Genomic DNA, 25,723 nt, shown 5'->3' with positions numbered 1-25,723 from the left:
ACTAACCATTTTACAATTATTATGGTTGCTGTAATGGCCACGGGTGGTAATGAAACATCCTATTATTTTTATTACAGTATTCTGTGCTCTATGCAATAATGAAAACTGTAATTTAGGTGTTTAAAAAAACTTCCTGAAGGAACGAAGTTTCATTCAAGTTTGTAAGCATGTATCGTGACGAAACATCCGAATATCTTTACTATAGTATTTTTTGTTCTATGCAAGAATTGCAACATTAAAATTTAAATTTATTTATTAGCTAAAAATTAGTTTTCATGAAGGTAAATTATTTTCTACTCATTGCCTCCATTGCTACGATCAACACGGAAACCTTTCAAGTAAATTAGTTTTCTTTTTAAGCTTTATTAAACGATTCTAGCCTTGAAACTTACAAATTCACACACACGGTCAACTCTCGTGCATACTTTTTCGAGCTTTTGGAGAGTTTAACGAAAGATTACTTTTAACCTGTGAAGCTTTTCTGATCGCCTGGGTAAAGGAGAGTTCTCGTCATAGGGTTTTCCTATCTCTGTTGGGTTTTCTCTATCAAATAAGTGCCTTATAGATTTCCCATGTAGCATGATACGTAAATTAAGCGTAAATCTTAGGGAAATCGGTAACGTCAGTATGCTATATGCGTAAATTTTACATAATATTGACATAATGATATTAACTAAGCTCAGCATCTCGACAGCCCATAGAGGGTCAAGGCCTACTGTGCCCATCGCCCATCTCAGTTTTCTTGACCTTGGGCTCTGGGGTGCAAGAGCAGATGTTCCGGTTAGGTGATCAGCCAAACGTGGAACCCAAAGTGTTTAGTTCCCAAGCATGCTTGGTACTCATTTATCGACCCACTGAAGGGATGAAAGGCTGAGCGATCCTCGGGCCTTGCTCGGCCCGAGGATCGAACCCAGGACCTGGGGCACGGGAGCGCGAAGAGCTACCACTCAGCCACCGGGCGTCATAATGATTTTACCATTGAGATATTTGGTAAAAAAAAAATTGGTACATTTTACGTATTATTAACGGGATAGATTTACCAATTACCCTTCAGTAAGATTGCTTTCGTATATTTTACGAAAGATTGACGAAAAAATATTTGCTATTTACATTTAATAAAATTCTGTGTATTTTACGTATTATTGGCAAAGCAAAATTTCGGTTCGAATTTACTTATGCAAATTTTCTGATCTTTGGATAACAATTTTTTGTTATGATTCGACGTTTTAGTTTTACGTAAATTTTCTGACTGCTTAGTAAAGCTTAAAGGTGAAATATACGTATTTTTTGCATCTCTGCTATTTGGCTTGATGCTCTCCACAGGTAATGGAGCACCATATTTTTTTTGTGGTTTTGCCGGATTACAAATAATTTAATTTATATCTGCGATTGGTGATTCTTTTCTTTGCTCAGCTACTTTCATGAGCTCTTAACCGCAAATCACTTCTCCCTTGGTACAGTTTGGTAAAAGCGTGAAGCATATATCCTCTTCATCAACACAACTTATTTTTGACCGTTTTGACATGGTTCAAAACATCCGAATACCTTTGATGTACTATTCCTTAACTTACGCATTAATCATAACATTGAATTTACTTATTAAAAGTTAAAAAGAACTATATCCTCTGTTTGTTTTTTCTCTTTCAGTCGTGAAAATGAGTTTGATATATTAGTTGCATTGGATGATAAACAAGAGGCTTCGGGAGAGTTTTATTGGGACGATGGAGATTCATTAGGTAACCATATCTGATTCACTATGCTTTTTTATCATAAGTAAAACATTGTTCTCAATAAAATTAGTTAAGTACTGAAAAATTAAAAATCGAATTTTCTTATCTTTTTTGCTTCTTTTTTAAAAAATGTTAAAATATAGTAAGTTTTCCCTGTGACTCCAAATGGTTCCTTTATTTGTATATTTTAAAATTGATGACGTTCTTTATGAACGAAATTAAGAGAAACATTTTTAAAAAAATAAATTTTTCTAAATAATTATGATCTCACCACCGTTAAAAATTTCTCCACAAAAAAATGATAAAATATAGTAATTTTACCATACATAACACCAAAACAATTAAATAACCATAAAACGATGGTATTTAAATTGTAAATTGCAAAAAAAATCGTTTATTGATTTATCTCACTTAAGAGAACGCCATACCATAAGAGAAACTTTTTGACGCAAATTCTCCTTCACTTCTATTACTAATTTAACATTTAAAAAAAAGAAAAAGAAAGTTCAGTCAAACCTTAAATAAGTCGTAAAGTTTCAATTGCGGAAAAAAAAATTAGCAACTACGAAAATTCAAGGAAATTACTGGAAGAGAACTTCTCAATTGCGTAATCCTAAGTTATCTTTTCATAATTTATTTTATTTGGCTGTTGTTGTTCATTTACGTCGCACTAGAGCTGCACAATAGGCTGTTGGCGACGGTCTGGGGAACATCCCTGAGGATGATCCGAAGACATGCCATCACAATTTTGATCCTCTGCAGAGGGGATGGCATCCCCGCTTCGGTAACCCGACGACCTGCACACGAAGTCGAGCACTTTACGGTAGAACAGTTTAACGAGGACCAATACCGCACACCCTCGGTCCCTACTCAGACTGATCCAAGTGGTCACCCATCCGCACACTGACCGCAGCCAGTGATGCTTGACTTCGGTGATCTGCTGGAAACCATGTCTTAACGATCAGTCCACTGCGGGACACCTTCACGGAGAAAACTGGAAATGGAAAGCGAAAAATAGGAAAGTCTCACAGATGCCAAGAAAGGCCAAGACTCACAGAAGGATGTAGTGTCGGTTTTTGGACATTTTAAACATTTGTTTTCAGTATTCTAAAGCATTATTAAGAATTAATTCATAACAACTTGACTAAATAATCTCTTTGGCGAAAGTTTCAAAAATATATTTCGAAAGTTTTTGTAAGAACCAAATGCTAATTCAGAAAAAAAAAAGTTTGGAGATAGAATTGTGATAGTACCCGAAAAGAAATAAGTTTAAATTTTATTATCCTGAGATAGTATTTCCCAAAGCGCGGTACGCGTACCGCCAGGGGTAAGGGAATAGATTAGCGGGGGTACGCGTTCTTATACGAAATATCTTGCAACAAACGAAAATTTCAAAATTTTTTTAATTTAAAACAAAGCTAGCTATGAAAATTTACGACAACGTATTTTTCTATTGGCTATTTTTTGCTGTTGCACTTTAGCTTCAGCACTTTCAGCTGTTATCACAGCAAAAACAATATCATTCTTCTTACTGATGCAGATGAACTTATTAACAATACTTCGTACCAAAAGAGAAAAATAAGCATATTTTTGAAAAAATACATTCATTTTCTTATTAGTGGTACACAGTGTTACGAAAAATTTAGAAAGGGTACAAAAAAGTCTTAAGTTTCGGAAACACTGTTGTAAGATAATCGAAAACTAAATCCGTAGAACCAAATCTGCTTTATCAGGATAAAAAAAAATTTTTGAAATTAATAATTTTTGATTTTAATGTAACAATCTGTTTATAGTCAATCACTGAAGGTTGATGTGAAGTCATCAAAGAACAGAGTTTCACAGTTTAATTTAAAAAACCATTCTTTTCCATATTAATTTTACTGTATAACATCATTGAGTGTAACAAATTTCATTTGACTCTTATTAATTTTTGCTTCAGATACATACAAGAACGGAGTTTACAACCTAAATAAATTCACAGCTGCTAAGGTAAGACAATTTAATATTCAGTAGGTATACATCAGTTTTGCAATATTTTTGTTAAATGTATGCAATGTATCGTGATGCATAGTACTCTTTTCAAAACATCGCAATAGCAAAATCTTAATCTATATTCATATGATATATTAAATACTATATTTTATGCTAAATACCGATAATGTATCGACATCAGTATCACGAGCGTTTCCATTTGGGAGCATTTTTTTCTTCTGTTGTATGAAATTTGTTAACAGATCTTAGATACTTTGGTAACGCCATTTTTAAATATGCAATCGGTTTCTCTCTAACAGTTAAAGTTACAGTTTGTTTTAAAAACAACATTTTCAGTATATTGTTTGTGAAAATTTACCAGTTTAAATACGTTATACATAACAGAGACTCACTTAAACGTTGCGACAAACTTCTAGGGTCTCCTTCGGTTACGACCAACATCATCAGGATTAAAATTGCATCGGAACCCATGCTCATACGTCATTGCCGAGGAATTAACGTCTTACGCCGCTAGGGGAGCTTTCCTATTTTAAACTGTTACTTCATGTGCTTCTGAATACGTCATAAAAAGGAAGCAACTCTAGCCGCGTACGACCACATTTTCGGACATCTGTTTCAATGCAATTTTAGTCCTGATAATGTGTCCATCAACCCTAGATGCTAGTCGAACATTTACGCAAACCCCTGTTATCTGTTATTTATAACGTTTTTAAACTTTCTCATTTGAACAAAAAGTAGAATAAATATGCACTTTATAATTTAAAAAATCTGTAGCTTTAGGAACAAAACTAATTACAGATTTGAAATTTCCTCACCCGAATTAGGAAAAATCATGTCTTTCTATAAATACAATAAAAACTTTGTCCCCCTGTGCTATGTATAAGAATGGTTAGCAACTACGAGCTCTCCCGCCGGCCTCTTTCCGTTTTTCGACGCATAGTGATTCCTCACTCGTTCACGACTCGGGGCCTTGTGCCTGAGAGTCTGTTTGCTTGGTTCTACTACTTTTTGGAGTGTATTGTTGTTTCATCGAGTTTGCGGCCTAAGTTGGGATTAAATAAATCTTATCGAATACGATATTGTCTTTAATTACATATGAAAAACGAAAATATTGACTACTGAAAGCTTGAAACTTGTAAAACTTACCAATTATCGTGAAATATCGATACTTATTGGTGATATATCACGATATTAAAATTCCGCAATCAGTCAATGCTAATTTCTATCATATAATTAAAGCGTGACCTATTTTTTTTATGATTTTTTGAAATAAGTATATTTTATATTTTATATTTTCTAGAACACATTCAATAATACCATTATCAAGCATCAGTTCCATAGCTTGTTAAACCTAAACGTAATCAGAGTATTTGGTGTAAATCAAAGGCCAACTAAAGTAACGATCAATGGACAAGACGCTCCAAAGTTTGAATACAATGAAGTAAGTTATTTTATTATTATTGTTAGGAATACTACAAGTTCGAAATCATTAAAATTCTTAAAATTATGTGAATTTCTATTCTTATTCTATCAAAAACCTTCCCATTAAAAAAAAATGAGGTTTACGAGATGTAATGGTTTAATTTTGTTAATACGGAGATATGGTTGTCCTTAACGTTAATGCTATTTGAGCTTTACAGCGCATGCGCAAAAATTGCCCTGCAAATTATTATGTCCCTAAAGGGTACAAAAGGGGTTAGTGTTAAAGCAAGACAAACACTGCGCAAACGCCCTAATATTTACTGAGTGTTCGTTAAACACCACTCTTAAAATATAATTTAAATGAATTTTGTATCCTTCTCAAAAATTTAACGATACTTATTTGCGCATTAGAGGTCATTAATTAATGTGAGTGTAAAAAAAAAAACTTAAAAACTTCACGAAAAAGAAAAAATTTTCTCAAAAAATGGCAAATCATTGTAAAATGTGGTATAAAAATATCAAAAACAGTTTGAATGCCGTCTACAATTCGCCTCACATTTTTTTACTGCAAACAAAGACGCTCTGGAAGTTTTTAGTGGTCTCCGCCATTAATAATTCGTCAAATTTTGATAATATTATTACTTTTCCTGGCTGAAATATAATAAAGTGCTGTCTTTAATGCATATAATTTGTTACTTCATTTTTAACAAGAAGACCAAAATATATGTTAAGGGTAATGATTAAGGAACACCTTTTATAATTTGGTTGCAATTTGTAGAATAAAGCTTATCTTTCTCAAAAAGCATTTCTTACATTATTACTTATCTAAAAAAATTCTTATTTCGATAGATTTAGTAATTTTATAAAATGTAATATTGCTCTCTCATCAGACAAATTTTTCAGTTTTTGGAGAAATCAAAGTGAAATTTTCTAATATAATGCTCCTTAATAAGATTTTTGTGAGGCAATTCTACTTATTAAAATGATTCTAAACATTAAAGTAAGATTTCATAAATAATTTATTGGTGAGTAAGAAATTTTTGTTAATCAAATTAATTTATTTTAAGTATAAATTTCCTGAAGAGTTTTTTTCATAAAACTTCATTATTAGGTTTATACTAAAGCTTACAATAGAAAGATTTAGTATCGAGTTTCAGTTACGTAAACCGTAGCTCAGATTAAAAATAAAAAATCATCCGAAATGAAATAATAATAAGCCTTTAAAAAATTTTTGTTAATTAAATAAATTTTTTCAAGTATAAATTTCATGAAGAGTTTTTTTTCCTCATAAAACTTTATTATTAGGATTATACTAAAGCTTACAATGGAGAGATTTAGCATCGAGTTTCGGCTACGTAAACCATAGCTCAGATAAAAAATTAAAAATCATCCGAAATGAAATAATAATAATTATTATAATAGAACTTTTAACAGAATTCAAAACTGCACATTCACTTCTAAACTGCATAATTCACTTCTAAATTAGCTCTAAAGACTCATAATATTTTTTGCCTAATTCAAGTAAGAAAAATTATGTATTGATTTAAATTAATTAACATATTGAAAGTAAAAAAATTAATATATTGATAATTTGTTTATTTGATTTTTTATTAACTTTTTATTGGAATTTATTTGTTTAATTTTGTTTTATTTATTTATTTGCTTATTTTATTTCATTTTCTGCTCTTTTTTATTTATTAATTTTTATTTCACTTTATTTATTTGCTTATTATTTACTCATTTATTAATTTTTTTAAATAAATTATATAAAATTTTAATTGGCAAATTTATATAAAATTTTAAGAAAAAACATTTTTTTCTAATTAAGGTTTGCAGACGTTTCTTACATTTTATTATATAAATACAGACATCTGTACCTTAAAATATAAATAATGATTACGTGATAAAATTATTAAAAGTATAAAAGTACGCAACCTTAATTTTGCGCTTTTTGTACTTCAGACTGCAAAAATATATTTTTCTTAATTTTTGAAACCACATTTTTCCTCTTGCTTTACTAATTATTTGTTTCGTTTACAGACTACCTTAACTATAACTGCCAAAGGATCTTCTCTTAAAGAACAGTTGGTTGTTAAATGGAACTAAAAGAATAAAAGGAAAATTGGAACAAAATAACAACTGAAGAATGCAACAAGCTCTAGAGCGAATGAATTCTTAGAGAATTTTTAAGAGAGCTGTAATAATAACATTTTTTAAATGTATAACGTAGTGTTACATGTCTTATTTAACTGTGATTAATTATACTTAAAGTATTGTAGCATTACTTGAATAATTCATTATAGAACTATTCACATAATTTTTTCAATTAATTATAAAGATAATTACATTATGAGGTAAAGATTTTTTTTTACTGTCATATTTATTTACATGAATTCGTAGTTTTATAATTCATTAGTTGCTTATGCTTTTGCATGAGAAGTATATAAGAATATTCCTATGGGAAATATTTTTACATTAGAAGTATATATAAAAATATTTCTTACAGAAAATATTCTTATGTGACATGCATGTTTCATGTAATAACTTTTGAGAAGTTAAAATAATAATGTATATTATTATGTCTGTTGTATATTATTACGTTATGTTGTAATATCTGTAAATAATAAAGTATATCTAATTTTTATTGTTATTTATGAACGAAGTTTGAGTTTTTATGAACAAATTCAAGTAAATTAATTTCATGTACTATAAATCCGTTGTTCTTATCTTCCTAATTTTAGTGTAATGTATAGTGTGCCAAAAAATAAACGGTCCACCCTAAACAACTTTTGATCTAATGATCGGTTTTTCACGTCCCAGGACTCAATCTTAATAGTTTGAGAGAATGACCTCAAATACGCTAATTAATTAGTGAAGACTATAATTTAAGTTACGAAATCAGACACAAAAGCGTACTTTCTCTGAATAAACATACCCTTTTTCGACGGATTCTTATTTTTGACCCCCAAAATATAAGGGGTAGCAGCATTCTAAGAAATATGGTTTCAATAGTTTGGTCAGGAAAGCTGTCCAAAGTTTGTAACCCTTAATGTTAATTTTACGTTTTGTGTATTTCACCATATATCGAAAACTATTTTAAATTTTCATTTAAACTAAAAAAATACATATATTCGTTTATCCAAAGATAATTCTAAGCAAAGGTTGATTGGGTGAAATGTTTCTTTTTATCAATAATCTTGAAAAGAAAGTTCCACTAACAGCCAACAGGCTTCAACTTAGAACGTTTCCCCTCACTTTAACGTATTCTATTTCACACACGCTTTACTTACTTTATTTAGCAAAAGCTGGACACCTGGGCCGCGCAGAAGACCCATATCCCATTCATCGTGAAATTACAGTAAAATTAAAAAATATAAGCAGTTTGTATACAGAGTCTCTGGGGTGACTGATTTCACACACGCCAACTTTACTTATTTAAGTTATTTATTTATTTGAAATTTTAAAGTGGTAGCATGATTTTTTGCTTTGACATTTTACTTTTTAGTTAATTTGATTTACAATGATTTTGATCACCATTGTTTCTAATCCCACTTGCCAATCCAACAAGCCTGCATGGTGTAACTAAACGTATTTATGGCAGAAGGTGCATTTCATGCTTTTCAGTTGCGTCATTTATAGTCAAGAACTTGGCCATAGATGGTACCACTGGAAAACAAGAATAATCGCATCCCTCTGCCTTAACAGGCATGCGAAAGAGAAATAGCCAAGAATACGACTTCAGACACATGCACGTCACGACCCGTTTATAAGACGGATCCCTGCAAAAATCCATTCATTCAGCCACAAATTGTAATTTTGACCTGAACTAGAGAACAATCATCCATCTCCAATTCAGAACCCCCAGAGACATGATTTTTATTGAAATATGGCAGACTTTGTTACTACTCATCTTTTTCTCTCCCCGTCAGGTTCCGAAAATGGGAGCCTGCTTTTGAGCGCTTGAAACATGTCGACTTTTATTTTCTATTTATATATTTTTGAAACGAAGGAAGTTTTTAATCGGGTAATATCTTACCGCTTCAGCCTCTTTGGATTATTTATTTAATGTAAATAAATATATGCTTTCTTAGAGAACTAATAAACCAGATCTTTTCGGTTATAACTTTTAGATTTGACTTATTTCTCCGGATTCACCTGGTTTTTTTCATAATTTGATATGTTTAAAACTTATTTAAAAATATTCCATTATATTTTCGTCATTATAGAATGAGAAATATATATTTTTTAAAAATAAGACGTTCGTTTCTTTACTGAAACAAATTTAAAACGAATCTCATTGATGAAAAAATTATAAGAACACATTTTGTTTTCGCCATATAGCATTTTCATCTGGTCCTTGTACTTTTGGCTGATATATTTTGTTTTGGCATCAAATCATAATTTTTTAAAGGAAAATTGTTATATTCGATCTATCTGTTAAGAATAAAAATGCACAACGCAAGCCCATAGAACTGGAACGCTTTTTTTTTCTTTTAAATTTCCATTTCTTTAATCGGTGAAAACTAAAATTTCTCTTGCTTTGTTTTGTTTGCATTATTAGCCTCTTTAGCTAGATTTATGCTTTAAAGAAATTAAAAATTAAATTTAGGCGATTTTTAATTAGCCGTTAACTAATTAAGTATAATCAAAACAATTTATCCTGAAAGGTGTAATTTTTTCATATAGCAATCTCAGAAGGCATATATTTATTCATTGAATCAAGAAACATGTAATTATACAATTGTAAAGAATGAATTTATTCATAACAGTATGAAGTATCACACCATAAACTTCCAAAGGTATTTTAAATTGGAGTGTGCTGCATTACCCTTGCTTTTTTATCTTCCTAATTCCCGTTTTCTTAATTGGTAAAAACTAAGTTTCTCTTGCTCTGTTTTGTTTGTCTTACAAACAGCTATAGCTTAATTTAAGTTTTAAAAAATGGAACTTGGAATATTTTTAACAGGCCTAAGACTAATTAAGTGTTATTTAAAAGATATCTCCGGAAAGATCAAGTTTGTTTTAATAGTTAGCTGTGAAAGCATATATTTATTTATTGAATTATGAAGCATATAATTTAACATTTATAAATAATGTATCTATTTATAACATTATAAGGCATCAAATGATAAACTTTCAAAGACAAACTATGATACTTTGAATACTAATGTACTGCAATACCAGTAAAACAAGAATAGCACTTTTTTCCCCTAACATTTTTTTAACTAATTGTTTCTCGCATACTCTTATTTTATGTTCATCTTATTGTTTTTGCATGTTTGCATGCATATCTTATTATTAGCTGCAGCTTGAATTAAGTTTAGTAAAGAAAAATGATATTCAGACTTTTATTTAACAGACCATAGATTTATTATAATCAAAAAGGTATTGTTCTGTTACAAACAATGACAACATGCCTCTATATTAAGGCCTTTATAAGGAACTATATCAATTAATTACAAAAAAAAAGTGTGAGGAATGTATTATGTTTTGAACGAAGTGATAAGGGGAGGGGACAAAGTAATGTTTTCCAAAAAAATTTAATAGAGCTGATATTTGAATGTTTGGATTCTAATAAATAACAAAACATTTCAGCTGATTAAAATCATATAGCATTCCCCTGCAATCTTTTGAAGATAATGAGTAATTTTATCTCGTTTGTGATAAGCTATTTTTGAATGATTAAAAGCCAAAACAAAAGTTAATACGCGTGGTATGGAAAGATGCTTTTTAAAATGTTTGTTTCTTAAAAAAATTTATTAATCTTAAATATGGAACCCTTAATAAGAGATAATAGTGATGATACAATCGAAGAGGAAGTTGTACTACAAAATCGCTCATTGACAAAGAGGCAAGTGATATTTTTAATCGCAGCTGTAATAACTGCTGGCCTTGTGGGTACATTTTCATTTTGGATAATAAATGGTAGAACTTTTTCAATACATAATGAATCAAACCCTTCTTTACCAGAAGATTGCAAGAATATTCCCGATTCAGAGAAATTCGATTGCCATCCGGACCGGCCAATAACAGAAACTGAATGTTTGAAGAGAGGTTGCTGTTATAATCCATCATCTGATCTCGGTGTATCTGATTTTGATCTGATTAATTCTTCTTATTTGGGTGTACCATCTTGTTACTTCCCAAAAGATTACAATGGCTACTCGTTTACTCTTACCAAAAACAATAGCTGGGTGTTGGAAGGAGAGCTGACGAGAAACATTTCATCAGGTTTTTTGAAAGATAGCCGTAAAGTTCTTTTGTACGTCACGTATATTGATGATAAAAATTTAAGATTGCAGGTAATTTTAAATTTTTTTTTGATGTTTATTCCTAGTTATTATTTTTAATTTTCAACCACAGATATATTTTCAGTATTTTTTTTTTAAAAAAAAAGCTTGNATTTTTTTTTTTTTTTTAAAAAAAGCTTGCTTGACGATGGATTTGTCCGGTACATCCCCTCGGTGTTCTACCATGACCACCCAATTTATATGTTTTTAAAATTCTTGTCTTATGCACATAAAGGGTTTGAAAATTTCTAAAAGTGAAGAAGAAAAAAAATGCGTTGTCAAAATCTATTGAATAACTTACGGGAAAGGTCGGATGAAAAATACCAAAACCAGTGTAATTGCCTGATGATACTTAGAGGAGTTCCTAATAATTAACATTTAATATTTTTATGTTTCCTGTAACAATCATACAAGTTCTAAAAAAACTAATTTTAGCCTTCGTCAGTTCTAATTCGTGTGATTTTTATGTATTTTTTGTTCCTTTCTCGTCCTAATATGTGAATATGTGATCCATGAAATGTATACTTTTCGTTTCTTTTTTGACAAAAGTTCTTCAAGTATCTAAAAAGAACAGTCGTCACGTATCACTCTATATAAAGTATTAAATCTCTAACAGTATATTATGAGTTGTGGGAAGAAAAATAAACATTACCAACTCTTTGTATTATACTTTTACAATTATTTTGATTGCTTAAAAAAACATGGAAGCGTAATTTCTTTAATTTTCATTGTTCAATTCCCTGTGACTGCCAAAGGTTAATACCCATTTTGGCGTAATATTGTAGGAAACAGTTATTCACAGATTTTTAGTTAATGTAATTATTTAGTTTTGAATATCTGATTTTTAAAAAAAAAAATTGATTTCCCAGGAGCTATTCGACCGATTTCGCTCAAATTTTGTATTTTGTAACGTGAAATTAAATTCGTAAAAATTGTATAATTTACAATTTAAAATTTTTTCGACTATTTTTGAATAAAATAATAAAAAAATTATAAATATATATTAAAATGTATTTTTCCTGGAAGAATTAGCGTATTCACGCATCAACATTTAAGCTTTAATTTTTAATCAAATAATTAATCATGAACTAGAAAAATAGCTTCTTTTAATTAATTTAAAGGCAAAATTTGAAAATTTTCGATTTGGTTGCAAAATAATTTTAGTTTAATAAAAAAATTCATAAAATTAGAAGCTTTTATAATTGTTAAAATTTTCCTATGTGAAACTTTTTACAATGTGTACTTTATAATAAAACCATTCAATTTTAAGAAATTTTTCTAGAACTTTAGTTTTTAGGATTTATATCTTTGAATTGTGATAAGCCTCATCCTTGAATTGTGATCCTCATGATAAGCAAATACATCATTTGAAAGCAAAAATATTCTTAGAAAGTATAAAAGAAATCTAGTTTTAAAATACAAGCTAAAGTTCTGAATTTGAACCTGAAATTCAAAAAGGGGCAAAAGCTCATACTGCTATTGGGTGTAAATTTTACACGTGAAAATTATTTTCAAAAAAAGAAGAAGAAAAAAGGAAAGTACACTTTAGATAAATTTTAATTACTGCACTTTCAAAAATAAAGTCAAAAGTAAAATCCTTAACTTTAAAAATATCTTTAGTCTATATGCAAACATTTACAGGATGGTCCGCAAAAACCGCCTTTAATATATATTTTAGAATACTTAAAAATTAAAGCAAAAGCATACGTATTAGGGGTTGCAAGTTATTTAAGCAAGGAAGAAACAAATTTTGAAAATCTGTTCAATTAAATTTACGGGACAGTACTTCATCGGATAGGAAAAAGGCGGTTGCCGGGCTATATTTTATATTGTCTTTGATGAGCTCAAAATCAAAGTTTTTAAAGTAGTTACACGTATCACAAGAGAGTGCATCTCTGAAGAATTTTACTACTTAGTTGATTTTTAAATTTTTTCTTAGATCTTTCATTTTTATGAATCAGGGGGGCTTTAGAGATGTATATCTGAGAAATTTATTTTGAGTACTCTCTAGTTTATTCTTTTGAGTAGCAGTGGTTGTGCTCCATGCAGGGGCTGCATATAGCTGATGATCGGTCGAATACATTAGAGGTATAGCGTTCGTTTTGTTTTAAGTGTAAGTTTTGAGTTAGAGTTTAATATCGACCTCAGGGCTCAATAGGCTCCTTGCGCTTTGCTAATAAGATTATCAATATGGGAATTCCAGTTTAAAGTACTAGTAATGTAGATGCCTATAGGTAGGTGGCCTTTCGAACTAGCGGTATTGCATCATTGAATAGAGTAATATTTGGATAAATGACTTTCTTTTTACCTGATTTTCTAATAATTAGCAGTGAAGATTTGGTGGTGTTGATGGCTACCTTCCATTTTGTGCTCCAGTCTTCGATATGAGGTATGATATTACTGAGATTAGTAACTAACTCTTAGGATTTATGGATCTGATCATAAGGGCAGTATCATCCGCGTAAAAGGCTGAGGTGATGCATCTCACATTATTAAAATTTGGAAAGTCCACTGAATAAATTAGGTAGAGCACAGGGCCGAGGATTGGTCCTTACGGACTCTTGCTCTAATGCATCTAGTGGTAGAAACGGCTGTATTGATCTTCATATGAAAAGTTCTGTTTGTCAGATAATTATTAATTAGTAGCACTAGATCTTTGGGGATATTGAAATTTATGAGCTTGTATATGAGGCCCTGATGCCAGGCGCGATCAAACGCTTTGGCCACATCCAACATCAGGAGCGCTGTTGTTTCTTTTTTGAAGAATTCTTGGTTAATATTCTCAATAATTCTCACAAGTTGTTTAGTGGTGGATAGGTGCTCTCGAAAACCGAATTGCTCATCCGGGATAAAATTGAGATGGGGCTTTAGTCTGTTGAGGATTATCTTCTCAAAAATGTTTGAAAATACGGTCAGCAAACTAATGGGTCTGTAGCTTTCAGGATTTAGCAGAATTTTCCCCTGCTTGGGGAAGAGCACAACCTGAGCGTGTTTCCATTAACTGGAGCCGAGATTAGAGATTCAGTGCTCTTATACACTTTATTAATACCGATAACGATTATTTTATAACTCAATATAATATTTGTAAAATTAAAATATCTGGAATTAAAATCGGTTTCAAAGGTAAAATGAGATGGTCGAGTGTTTACAGTGTTGAACTTTTACAGAGAAGTTCTTGGGTTCATACCGTACTTTGCCGATATCACCATTCCTGTAGAAGCTCTGAATTTTGGAGGTAATTTTTAGCTGGTTCGAATCATGCCTGTATCCTGTATGTATCTTTGTGCTGTCCTTCTCGAACTTGTACTATCTGTTCTTTTGTATTGAACACACAACTTTGCATAGTTTTTTGTAACAATAAAATTAAATAACTGTTAGTTCTTGTTTTTCAAATTGACAGAGACTTATTAACCCTTTTTGTAATGAGCACACAAGACTGAATGTGTTAATACCACCCTGGTCGTGTGGTCTCATGGTTCCGAAATCCCCCTTTCCCCGTTTAAAACCTGCCGTAACTCTTGTTGTTTCTTTGGGCTGTCCTACTCTATGAACTATTTTATCATGAAATTCTCGAGGGTTTATAAGTCGCTTTGTAATGAACACGCAAGTCTGCAAATGTATGTGTATCTCACAGTGGATTAAGGTTAATGGTTAGAGCAACGAATTTCGGTCCGGAGATGCCGAGATTGATTCTCAAAGCCGCATGAAGACCCACAGAATACATGCGATATTCATGCTAAAAAAATCTGGGGAGTCTAAAGTCCTGACTTTGGTAACTGAGCAGTGCCATGCAGGGCCTGATTATCGCCTAGGCCCAATAAGCACGGGCCTAGGGCCCACTCTTTCTGGGGGCCTCAAAAGTTAGTAAAAAGTCATCAATTACTATATTTTAAAATACTGAAAGAAACAGTTTTTCTCAAAAAATGCATTTTTTTTTTTAATTTTAAATTTTCTTTATATTGTGATAAACCAAACTCGTGTAAAGATTGCACTAATCAAATTCGAAAGAACAGCTGAATTTGAATTGTTGCAATTTTTACGTCAGCGGCTAAAGTGAATGCACTGAATATAAATTTTAATTTTTTTTAAAGTGTTATTATTTAAATAAATTATTATTTAAATGTGTTTTTAATTTTCTATGAGTAGCTATAATTTTGGCTCTTTTGGTTATTTTTTGTGTGTATTTTTCAGTAAAAATTATAATTAATAACCTTAATATCTTAGCATACATGTTGAACTTATCGTTAAATCTAATGAGAAGTCGGCTAGCTTTGTGTTGGTTTAGGTATTAAAAAATAATAATAATAATAATTACAGCTTACAATAAAAAATAATTTAGCTAATCAGTGACTTTTAGCAAAAATCACTGATTTCAATTGTTTGTGGTCACCAAACTAATTTTATTTTTACACAACATTGCTTTGTTGTTTTATGGTCCCGCAGTGGACTGATATTTAAGACACGGTTCCCAGCAGATCGCCGAAGTCAAGTATCACTGGCTGCGGTCAGTGTGCGGGTGGGTGACCCACTTGGATCAGTCTGCGTAGGGACCGAGGGTGTACGGTATTGGTCCTCGTTAAACTGTGCTACCGTAAAGTGCTCGACTTCGCGCTCAAGTCGTTGAGCTACCGAAGCGGGGGTGCCAACCCCTCTGCAGAGGATCAAAATTGTGATGGCATGTCTTTGGATCATCCTCAGGGATGCTTCCCTGGCCGTCGCCAATAGCACATTGTGCTGCTTTAGTGCGACGTAAATGAAACTACAACAGCAGCAACAACAACAACTTGTTGTTTTATGTTTTGCTTTAATATATAAAACTTTATCTTAGAAAAATACTCTTCAATTATCTGCTTTCAAAATTTCTTAGAATTTTTCTCTTGAATCATGTAGCTCAATCGATTCTTTTTTATGGATGGGTGGACTAATGTAAACAATAACAAGTGTCCTTAAACCGGAAGAAATTTAGAAAATTTCCGGTGTATCCCTCCGCATATGTTATGACTACGAGGCGATGTGTGAACAAGCCAAATATTCTATGCAGTTTTGTTATTGTAATTTGGTCTCAAATCTAAACATAATTGTACCATTCATAAGAGCTTTCAGAAACGTATTGATTCTCAGAGGTCGTAAGGCCAAAAAAATTTTTGGAAAGTTAATATCTCATTGTGAATAATTCTTAAGGTTTGCCATGTTTTGTATTTTATCCCTTATTTGGCTACATTTGAATAAAATGTCCCCAAAAATATCTTTTTAAGTTAGCCTAATTAGAAAATATTCTAATGATTATATTATTAATATGATAATGCTGAAGTTTAAAGGCTGAAAGAAAGAACTCGGTACATTTGAAATACTGCAAAAGATATGACGCAATAATATGATGGCGCGTTTTCTCAATCTGCGGCGTAAAAATATATCGGAAGCAGTAACCCGGAAGTCTGGAAAGAGCAATTTTACCACTAGCGCCGCCACCCTTAGCTTTACACGATCACCCATCCATTGTTAAAACTACTCTTCAGAAATTTAATTTCAAAATATTTTGTTAGGGGCCTGGAAAATTTGTTGGGCCTTGGGCCTGAACTTGTCTTGATCGGTCCATGGTGCCATGGATATACAGGGATCTATATCTATACCTTTAGATCTATATCAAAATTTCTGAAATGACCTCATGAATGACTAGTAATGCCATCTCTCTTGGGATGCTGAGCTAATGGAGAATTCTCACCTGATACAATTCGCATACGCAGTTGCTGGTCAATGCGATTAGTACAATTCGAACTAACAGTTTGTTTTGTGTGTAGTTTCTAAGTATCCGTACGTATATCTCTGTAGATACATCTGCATCATGAGGTTACGCATGAATGCTAAGTCGTACTTTGACCCTAGAGGTGCGGTGAATTTAGCTTGTTTAAGTGTCTTTAGAAACAACATTATAGACTGGTTGTGAAGACACGGGTGCCAATAGATCAACGAAGTCAAGCATCACTTTCCGCAGTCAGTGAGCGGTTGAGTGACCTAATTGATCATCCTGCAAATTGACCAAAAGCACGTGATATCAGTCCTTGTTAAACCACACGACCGTAGTTCGATTTCACACCTGGAGCTCGTCTGGCTCCCAATGCGGAGGAACTACCCCACTGCAGTAAATCAAAATTGTGATATGACTGTCTTCGGATCTTCCTCAGACTTAAATAAAGTACTATTACCACTAGAAACTACATTTAAGACGAATTGTTTGCGCATGTATAAATCGCATTGACGTACTTTCTCTTATGCGAATCGCATGCTGTGAGAATGTTCCATACAGTATTTTTTTCCCCTTTTGTTGTTCTTGTTGAGCCAGTTGATTAAGAGAAAAGCGTTTCTTTCAATTTTAATTGTTTAAGAGTGTTCCCCCATTTCAGTATAAAGATTTGAGATATCCTGAAACACGGCTGTGTTGTTTAAAATAAGGAGCATTTTCATTGAATGCGGTTCATGCACTTTCGACCACCATCGGCAGAGAATAAGAATCTGATTGGTGAAAATATTTTGTTTCGAAAACTTATCAATCAGGTTATCCATTTTTCTGGACGGAGATTGGAGCTTTAGTGAGAATGGTCTTCTAGTCAGCTTTTGTTTTTGAACCTGCTGTTACTATTATTTGAAATTTTTATCAAAGGAATAAACTTTGGATGCAATTAAAAAGTGTGTAAAGTATAAGAAGGTATACATACACGCCTAAAGACAATTTTTTTTTTTCCTTCTCAACTAGTTTCTTCGCGCGCAGGTCGTCGGGCTACCGAAGCGGGGGTGCTATCCCCTCCGCAGAGGATCAAAATTGTGATGGCATGTCTTCGGATCATCCTCCGGGATGTTTCCCAGACCGTCGCCAATAGCCAATTGTGCAGCTCTAGTGCGACGTAAATTAACAACAGCAACAACAACTAGTTTCGTACCATTAAGATTAAAGGAGCAGAAATGATTTGTAACCGTGCCTTATGGTCACCGTGTTGCCTAGTTACCGCATCTGAAAAGAATCTTCTTGACAGGGGGAAATGATTAAAATTTTAAACCAAAATTTTTTAAAATTATTCTTAGGATATTCTAATTTATTTTTGATGTAATTTTGAAGGCATTTAAATAATTTAGGAAGCTAAATAGCAATAGCTATCCTGATAAGTAATAAAGAAGTCTATTATTTTAGGTGTGTGAGTTTAGGTTATTCTTCATTTAAATGTTCTCTAAAAAGGTTTATTTAAATAATTATAGCTACTGCATGCTTGTTGTCTATTATATTAAGTTTGGCTTTGTAATTGTAATTTTTCTTTTTGCTTTACATGTGTTAAAGGAATGTTTTCTTTTAAATGTTAATAAACTCAAAATGTATAATAAAGTTATTTTTATTAAATTTATTCGTTTATTTTATAAAGTAATACATTCTGTTTTTTTTTTTAAAGTTGAAAGATGAAGATCCTGAAAGATATGTCTCAAATATCCCACTTTTTCATAATGTTACTGGTGCTGAAAATCCTCTGTATGAAATACATATTGATAATAGTAGTTTATTGACAGTTTTTCGAAGATCGACAGGTGCAACTGTGTAAGTTTTTGTTCTCGATTTAAAATTGAAAGTGAATTTTAGATTATAATTTATTGTAAATTCAGGTACATAAATAAAATTCAAGTTTGCTTTTTAAAGTGTCCTATCATCTCACTGTATAGAATAAAATTAGGAAATTTTACTACTGGCCAGTTGTAGCAATTTTATCAGTGGCTTTTTTTTTAAAGAAATTGAAAAGATTAAAACTAGTTGATGTTAATAATATGGAGCATTTCTTCTGCAGCAATTTCTCAAAGTATGGTAAGCATCTAAACACTGACAAAAACAGTTGTTCAAATCTGATTGTTATTGTTGCCCTGGATTATTTATGTTTAACTATGATTATAGGTAGATTTTAAAGTAGTTACAAATATATCCCACTGAGCACACAGTATTATTTTTTAAAACTTTTAATTTGCAGAAATAGTTTATGTATTTTGCTTACAGCTGTTTTATATTTATTTTTCATAGATTTAAAACAATGCTCTCCCAGTTGATTTACAGCCAGCAATTCTTACAATTGTCTTCATATGTATCATCATCTTATTTATATGGCTTAGGCGAGCATAAAGATAAACTCTTGAGGTCTTTTAACTGGACGAAACTTACCCTCTTTAATCAAGGTGATATACCAGTGGTATGTAAAATTCGAATTTCAATATTAGTTTCATTTTATTTATAATCTTTTTAATAATTCTTTTTACAGAATAAATTTTTTAAAAATATAAATAACAAATTTATATATGAGCAGGGGTCTGTCTTAGCCAAATTTACTATCGTTCAGCGGTACATTCACAAATTCAACTTTAGGAGAAATTTCACAAAATACTTTTTCTTAAAACTTTATTTTTGTGTCTCGTAAAAAATGATAAATCCATATTTGTACCATATTTTTGTATTGATTTTTTAATATAATTTTTAATTTTCGCAAATTATGTCTAAATTTTCACAAAATAGGTATCTCTCAGAAAAACCTAGACAGACCCCTGATGAGTAAGAGAAAATTTGTATATTAATTTAATTTTGACAATATATTGTTTCAAATTTTGCCATGATTATTATTATAGATTATTGATTATGTTATCATTTAAAAATCATGACTTCTTCCAAATCTTGTTCAACTTTTCGATTATATATTTTGTCCAATCTTGCCACTTGATTTTTTTCATAACTGTCCAAAATGGTAATAATTTTTTAGCAATATTGCTTATCCCCAGTAAGTTCTAAATCTTGTTTTTCTAAGTTTGCAACTTGTTAAGGATAAAGCAACTAGGTTATACTTTAAAAAGCTATGTTTACTTTGGTTTTTTCAGAGAAAATTACAGTTCAAAATAAAGAAATGCAACTAGTAAGGCATGCTGCCAAGTGCATCGCCCATCACTTCATGCTTGTTTAAGTTGTCAAGTTGAAACAAATGTTTCTTTGATATTTTCCCTAAACAAGTTTGCGTAGCATTTTTAAAAAGTACCTACTTAAAGGTGCTTTATTTTTGTTTTTTAAAAGCCCTTAAAGGTGCTGATTTCGATGTTTTTTTAAATAGGTGCTTAATATTCCTTTTTCGAAAATGAGAATTTTTTTCTTCACCATGTTAATTTTCGCTATGTATTATGCAAAAGTGTCGTTTTTCACATTGTTCTATTCAACTTTTTCACAATTCATTCAGCCACAATCCATTTGGCGTACCGTCGGTCCGTAGTGTATGCAAGCGCCAATTATTTTACATGTTTGATTAAATATTTGTGAGTTTGTGTGTGCGTCTACTGAGATGGGTTCGGTGAGACTCTAGCACTCTCATATGCAACTCTGCTACATTTTGCACGATATTTTTAATTTCAGGCTTCATTTTCCACCCTCTGAAAACGAACCGAAAAATCTTTCGATCTTTTTATGTTGGCTAATATAATCAAAAAAAGAATTCTTTGTCAGAAACTAGTTATTTTATCATGTTCATGCAAAGTATTTGAAAATTATTTTGCATTTTGTTAATGTATATAGTGCTTAAATTTGTTTTTTGAGTGCTTAAAAAATACTTAAAAGATTCTTGCTTTTTGTTAAAATATATAGCTATGCACTCTAAAGTTGATATCTGCTATGGCGCACCAGTTGTTCATGAAAAGTTCCCAACGAAACATAGGTTTTTCTGTAGTTATCTTCAATTACAATGCTTTAGCTTTCTGTCTTATTCACTATAAGGTCCGCAGAGGATATTTCTGTTTTTTCTTTTTTTTTTAATTAATGGTTTGTTTTATTTTAGTGGCAGACAGTCCTTATCCTATTCCAAGAAATCGAAGTGCAGTCATTGTTTAACTCTGATAAAATGTGTGAAAGTTATACTTTTTACTATAACTTTCTAGTTTATAACTGCTAGTACTTCTAAAAATTTCAAAAAATAAATTAAAATAAAAAAAAACTCTCAAAAATGCCCTGAAAATTGATAAAAAATGCCCTAAAAAAGTGATTAGAAATTCAGATGTCATCAAACTCCAAACCTTATTGATAAAAATTTTTTATTTTTCCAGCACCAAAACTTATGCATGAGAAACTGTAAAGAATAACTTCCAACTCTAAAAATAAAATTTAATGTTAGATTAAAATTGTTTTCATGTTGTTATCTTTTTTTAATTAAATAAATGGAGAATAGAAATTGAAACCTTACTTTGAAAACTATTTCCACAACCAAATTTAAATCTCAAAAATCATATTGTAAATTTCCTTACAAATTAAATTCAATTTTTTTAAGTAATAGCAATCTATAATGTATTAATTTACTTTTTTTTTCTTTCTGCAATTTTAAAAATTTATCAATTTGTATAATTGTGTTCATGTATGTTTTTATCATTTTAATAATAAAAAAACAAACAAATTACAGCCACATAGGAATCTGTATGGAACACATCCATTTTGTTTGGTGATGGAACCTGACGGAAATGCTAATGGCATATTTTTCAGAGCTAATGCTGCAATAGGTAACAGCATTTCAAATAAATTTTATTTTTATAACATTATTTATTTATTTATGGCAGATGTTTTGTAAATTGTGCTATATTTTTTAAACTTCAAGTTAAAAATAATCAGGTTGCTGTTTTTTTATTACAAACTTTTTAAATGACAGCTTCACTGGAAAATGTTTAGGTGTTCTTATAATCTTGGGATAAAAATTTTACAATAAGTTTCTTTTTGTTTTTTCTGCAGATAATAGCTAAAATGAAACAACCTCTATTTAAAGTGACTTATCTTTCTAACTGTAGTAACCACCATTTCTTGAGTTTGGTGTCTTGAGGAGTGTTGTAAAAGCAAAACAATATATGGTCAGGTGGGGAAAAATGAGTATATGGGTAAAGTGGGTATATGTTAAAAAACATTTATTTTCCCCTTTAAACCTGGGATAATTTGTTTAAAATTTTTCAAGACATTTAATGGATTCGTGGAAAGCATTTCTCTTTCAGTTTTTAAAACTGATAAAAACTTTAATGTTTACAAATTATTTGTTTATGATCAATTTGTAGAATATGTTAGTTTAAGCTTTTCATGAACTTTAATGTTATTAATAACTGGTAAAAACTATTAATTTAAGTTCAAACTGGTAGAAGGGCATATAAGGAACAGATCTACTTTGAAATTTAAAAATTAACTTCAAAATTCTATTTATTATGAATTGTTTTCTAAGGTGGGATAAAGTGGGTACATGGTTAGGCTTAGCTAAATGTTGTATGATAGGGATATTTTTTTTACTTTTGTGTTAGCTTTAATAGGTGTCTAATACTCTATATTTTCCAATGAAATAGCTAAAAAATTTTTTTACTTGTTTGATTATAGCCCTACATTATAATTTTAACCCTAAAAGCAAAATTTCTTTTTTAGATTAATTTTATTTTTTAAAGAGAAAAATGATAAGGTGGATAACAAAGTAGCAGACCTGTTATGAAATAAAATAAGAAAATAGCATAATGGTACTGCTTAGTGAGCATATTTAAAGATATAGATGAGTATTTAATCAATTTTCTGCCTTTACATGACAGTTTTTTCATGGAAAGCAAAACAATTTCCTTAAAATAATTAAATTGAGTAAAAATACATGTGTGCTGTAAATAGTCAAAATACTTTAAATTACCGCTATAGATATTAATTTTTGCACTCTCATTTATATTTCAAATAAACCAAAAACTATTACAGTTTTCTTACTTTTTCATGAAATTGTGTAGAGTTCAACAAAATACACTGCCACCGAAATTGAATCTAATTGTGATAATCAAGAACATTAACTCTTTAATTTAATAATACGAAGAAAAAAATATTTTCTAGCATTTTTTTAAAATATAATCATGATACATTTATTTAAGAGCAATTTTATTTCGAATAAAATATTTGCAAATGTTTTTAGGGAAATATACACTAATTTTAGAACTATACCCACTTTACCCCAGAGTGAGGTAAAGTTGGTATATCAAAACACTTTATTTTGAAAGCATTACAATACAAAAACAATAAAACAAAATATATAAGTTATGATTCATATTTAATCTATATGATTCCAATGTATATAAAATGCATCCAAACTTAAAATAAATCCTGTAAAATAAATTTAATGGTTTGATTTTTAAGCCCTCTTTAAGAAAATCTTTATTTTATACCCACATAACCTTATCCTAGACAGTATGTTATTTAATGAGGAGTTATTGTATGCTTTACACAATTTATTTCTATTTATTGCCTTTAATTTATTATCTTTGCTCTATTTATTTATTGCTCTTGACTCTTATTCAACTATACTATTCTCTTAAGAGAAATCTTCTATTTACTTTTTATAATTAGCCGTATTTGTACTACTTTACTTTTTCACTGCAGATGTTTTGCTACAGCCTGCTCCTGCTGTTACATTTCGAACAATTGGTGGAATATATGACTTTTTTATCATGCTTGGCCCTACTCCTCAAGAAGTTGTTGGTCAATATAATTTTATTGTTGGTCGTCCATTTTTTATTCCATATTGGAGTCTTGGTTTTCATCTTTGCCGATATGGATACTTTAGCTTAAGTAAAACTAATGAAACACTTCAGCGTAATTTAGATGCTGGTGTTACTGTTGTGAGTATTTTAATTTTTTTTCACTAAGTCTTTCTACGTTTTTGGTGACAAAGCATTGTATATAATCATAATTATTAAAATGAATCTGAAGAAATTCTGTATTCATTAACAAAGCAAAACTAGTTATGTTTTGGTATTAAATTTCTATCAAAATATTAAACAAATTTAAATTCAAAATTTTTCATTTATAACACTAAGTAAATATTAAAAATTGTAAATATGTAAAACTGGGGCTCGATTCCTGATGGCGGCTTGAAGCCCTCACTGCTTTAGATCGTTGGGTACCAGCTTATCCAAGAAGTAAAAGTGGCTTGTGTGCACTGCTGACCTTGTTGCCATTATCATTCCATTGGTCTCGAAATTGCGAACCATGACCCCCTTCGGCTCATAACAGGCTGTTGCGAGAATGCTATACTATACTATGTAGAAACTGGGTGTCTTTTTGAATGGTTGTCTATGTCTTGAAGATCTAGATATTTGATATTTTCTCTGAAAAACATGACAGCCAATTATATGAGAAGACAATTGTAATAGAGATTTTGTAAAAAAATTGTATAGACAATTGTAATAGACAGCCAATTGTAATAGAGATTCGGATTTTCCTTATCCTTGTTGCTTTAGTCCCTTTATGAGACCAATTAGAAGTCCCCCTCTTCATTTTTGCCCATCTGGTAATTATGTGACCTGGGTCTAAATCAGTGTTTTCCAACCTTTTTTGTACCATGCCCCACTTAAGCCTTTTTAAAATTCTTATGCCCCCCTATGTAACATATGCATAATTTTTAATATTAAAAAATCGAATTGTTCGCTTGAGAAACTTAGGAAATTGTTGGCGAAACAAAGTAAGTAAATTTTCAGAACATATAATGAAAAGCTAAAATTCAAATTCGAAATAATTTTAATAAAGATTTTAATTTTGTGAGATTCTTGCCCTTGATGCTTGCTGCATGTAGATTTTATCTTAGGTTCCAATTTGGTTAGCTTCAGTCTCAAGTCTCCCCGCTGTGTTATATCCAGACGATTTCTTTTTCTGACCAATAAAATCATTTACAGCACTAAATCCACATTCAGCTAAATATGAAGATGGAATCGGTAACAATAGTTTTCTTGCACATTTGATTGAATTTGGGTATTTGTTTTCTGTTTCCTCATGAAGCCATGCCATCACTCCATTCATATTAAATAAAGTTTTAACTGACTAATCATTTTGCATTTCTGCAAGTTCTTCCTGATATATTTGATATATCAGACAAATCCACTAACATGGACTGTAACATCCATGTTGGAAGATAAATTTGTTTTAAATCAGAATATCTTTCTTTCAAATCAGCCGATAGAATTTTCAGATGATAGACAATAACAAGTAAAGCGGTATCATTTACTACACAGAGCCAATGAAACTGTTCAAAGTTTCTGTTGTTAATATATTTCTCACATAACTCAATAAGGGTAATGAAGCCAAATATCTTCGCTTTTGCATCAACAAGAGTTTTATTGGTTCCTTGAAGTTTCTTATTTAATATATTCAGTTTTTCAAAGATATTGGCTAAATAACTCACAAATGCTTTACCATCGACTGTAAACAGATACTTCATTTCAGGTTTGTCGCCTTAAAAATCCCTAAGT

At 30.8% G+C, this 25,723-nt stretch overlaps 2 protein-coding genes across 2 annotated transcripts in view; both read left to right on the top strand.

The window, feature by feature from the left end:
• The window catches only part of LOC107444857 (lysosomal alpha-glucosidase), a 40,518-nt gene extending 32,724 nt beyond the window's left edge, over positions 1–7,794 (top strand). Inside the window, exons 15-18 of the mRNA XM_021145003.3 lie at positions 1,648–1,736; positions 3,670–3,719; positions 5,023–5,163; positions 7,185–7,794. Coding sequence (XP_021000662.2) covers positions 1,648–1,736; positions 3,670–3,719; positions 5,023–5,163; positions 7,185–7,250 — 346 coding nt within the window. The 3' untranslated portion in view covers positions 7,251–7,794. The remainder of the gene's footprint in view (positions 1–1,647; positions 1,737–3,669; positions 3,720–5,022; positions 5,164–7,184) is intronic.
• Positions 7,795–10,823: 3,029 nt separating this feature from the next.
• LOC107447132 (lysosomal alpha-glucosidase) overlaps positions 10,824–25,723 on the top strand; it is a gene marked incomplete in the record, with an annotated part of 44,443 nt that continues 29,543 nt past the window's right edge. The window contains 5 exon segments of the mRNA XM_071185880.1: positions 10,824–11,446; positions 18,871–19,013; positions 19,485–19,650; positions 21,883–21,979; positions 23,859–24,097. Of these exon segments, the coding sequence (XP_071041981.1) occupies positions 10,916–11,446; positions 18,871–19,013; positions 19,485–19,650; positions 21,883–21,979; positions 23,859–24,097 (1,176 nt within the window).

Source organism: Parasteatoda tepidariorum, chromosome 1 (genome assembly GCF_043381705.1).
Source record: "Parasteatoda tepidariorum isolate YZ-2023 chromosome 1, CAS_Ptep_4.0, whole genome shotgun sequence".
NCBI lineage: Eukaryota > Metazoa > Arthropoda > Arachnida > Araneae > Theridiidae > Parasteatoda > Parasteatoda tepidariorum.
The sequence above is the reverse complement of the archived record's forward strand: the minus strand, read 5'-3'. Positions and strand labels throughout refer to the sequence as shown.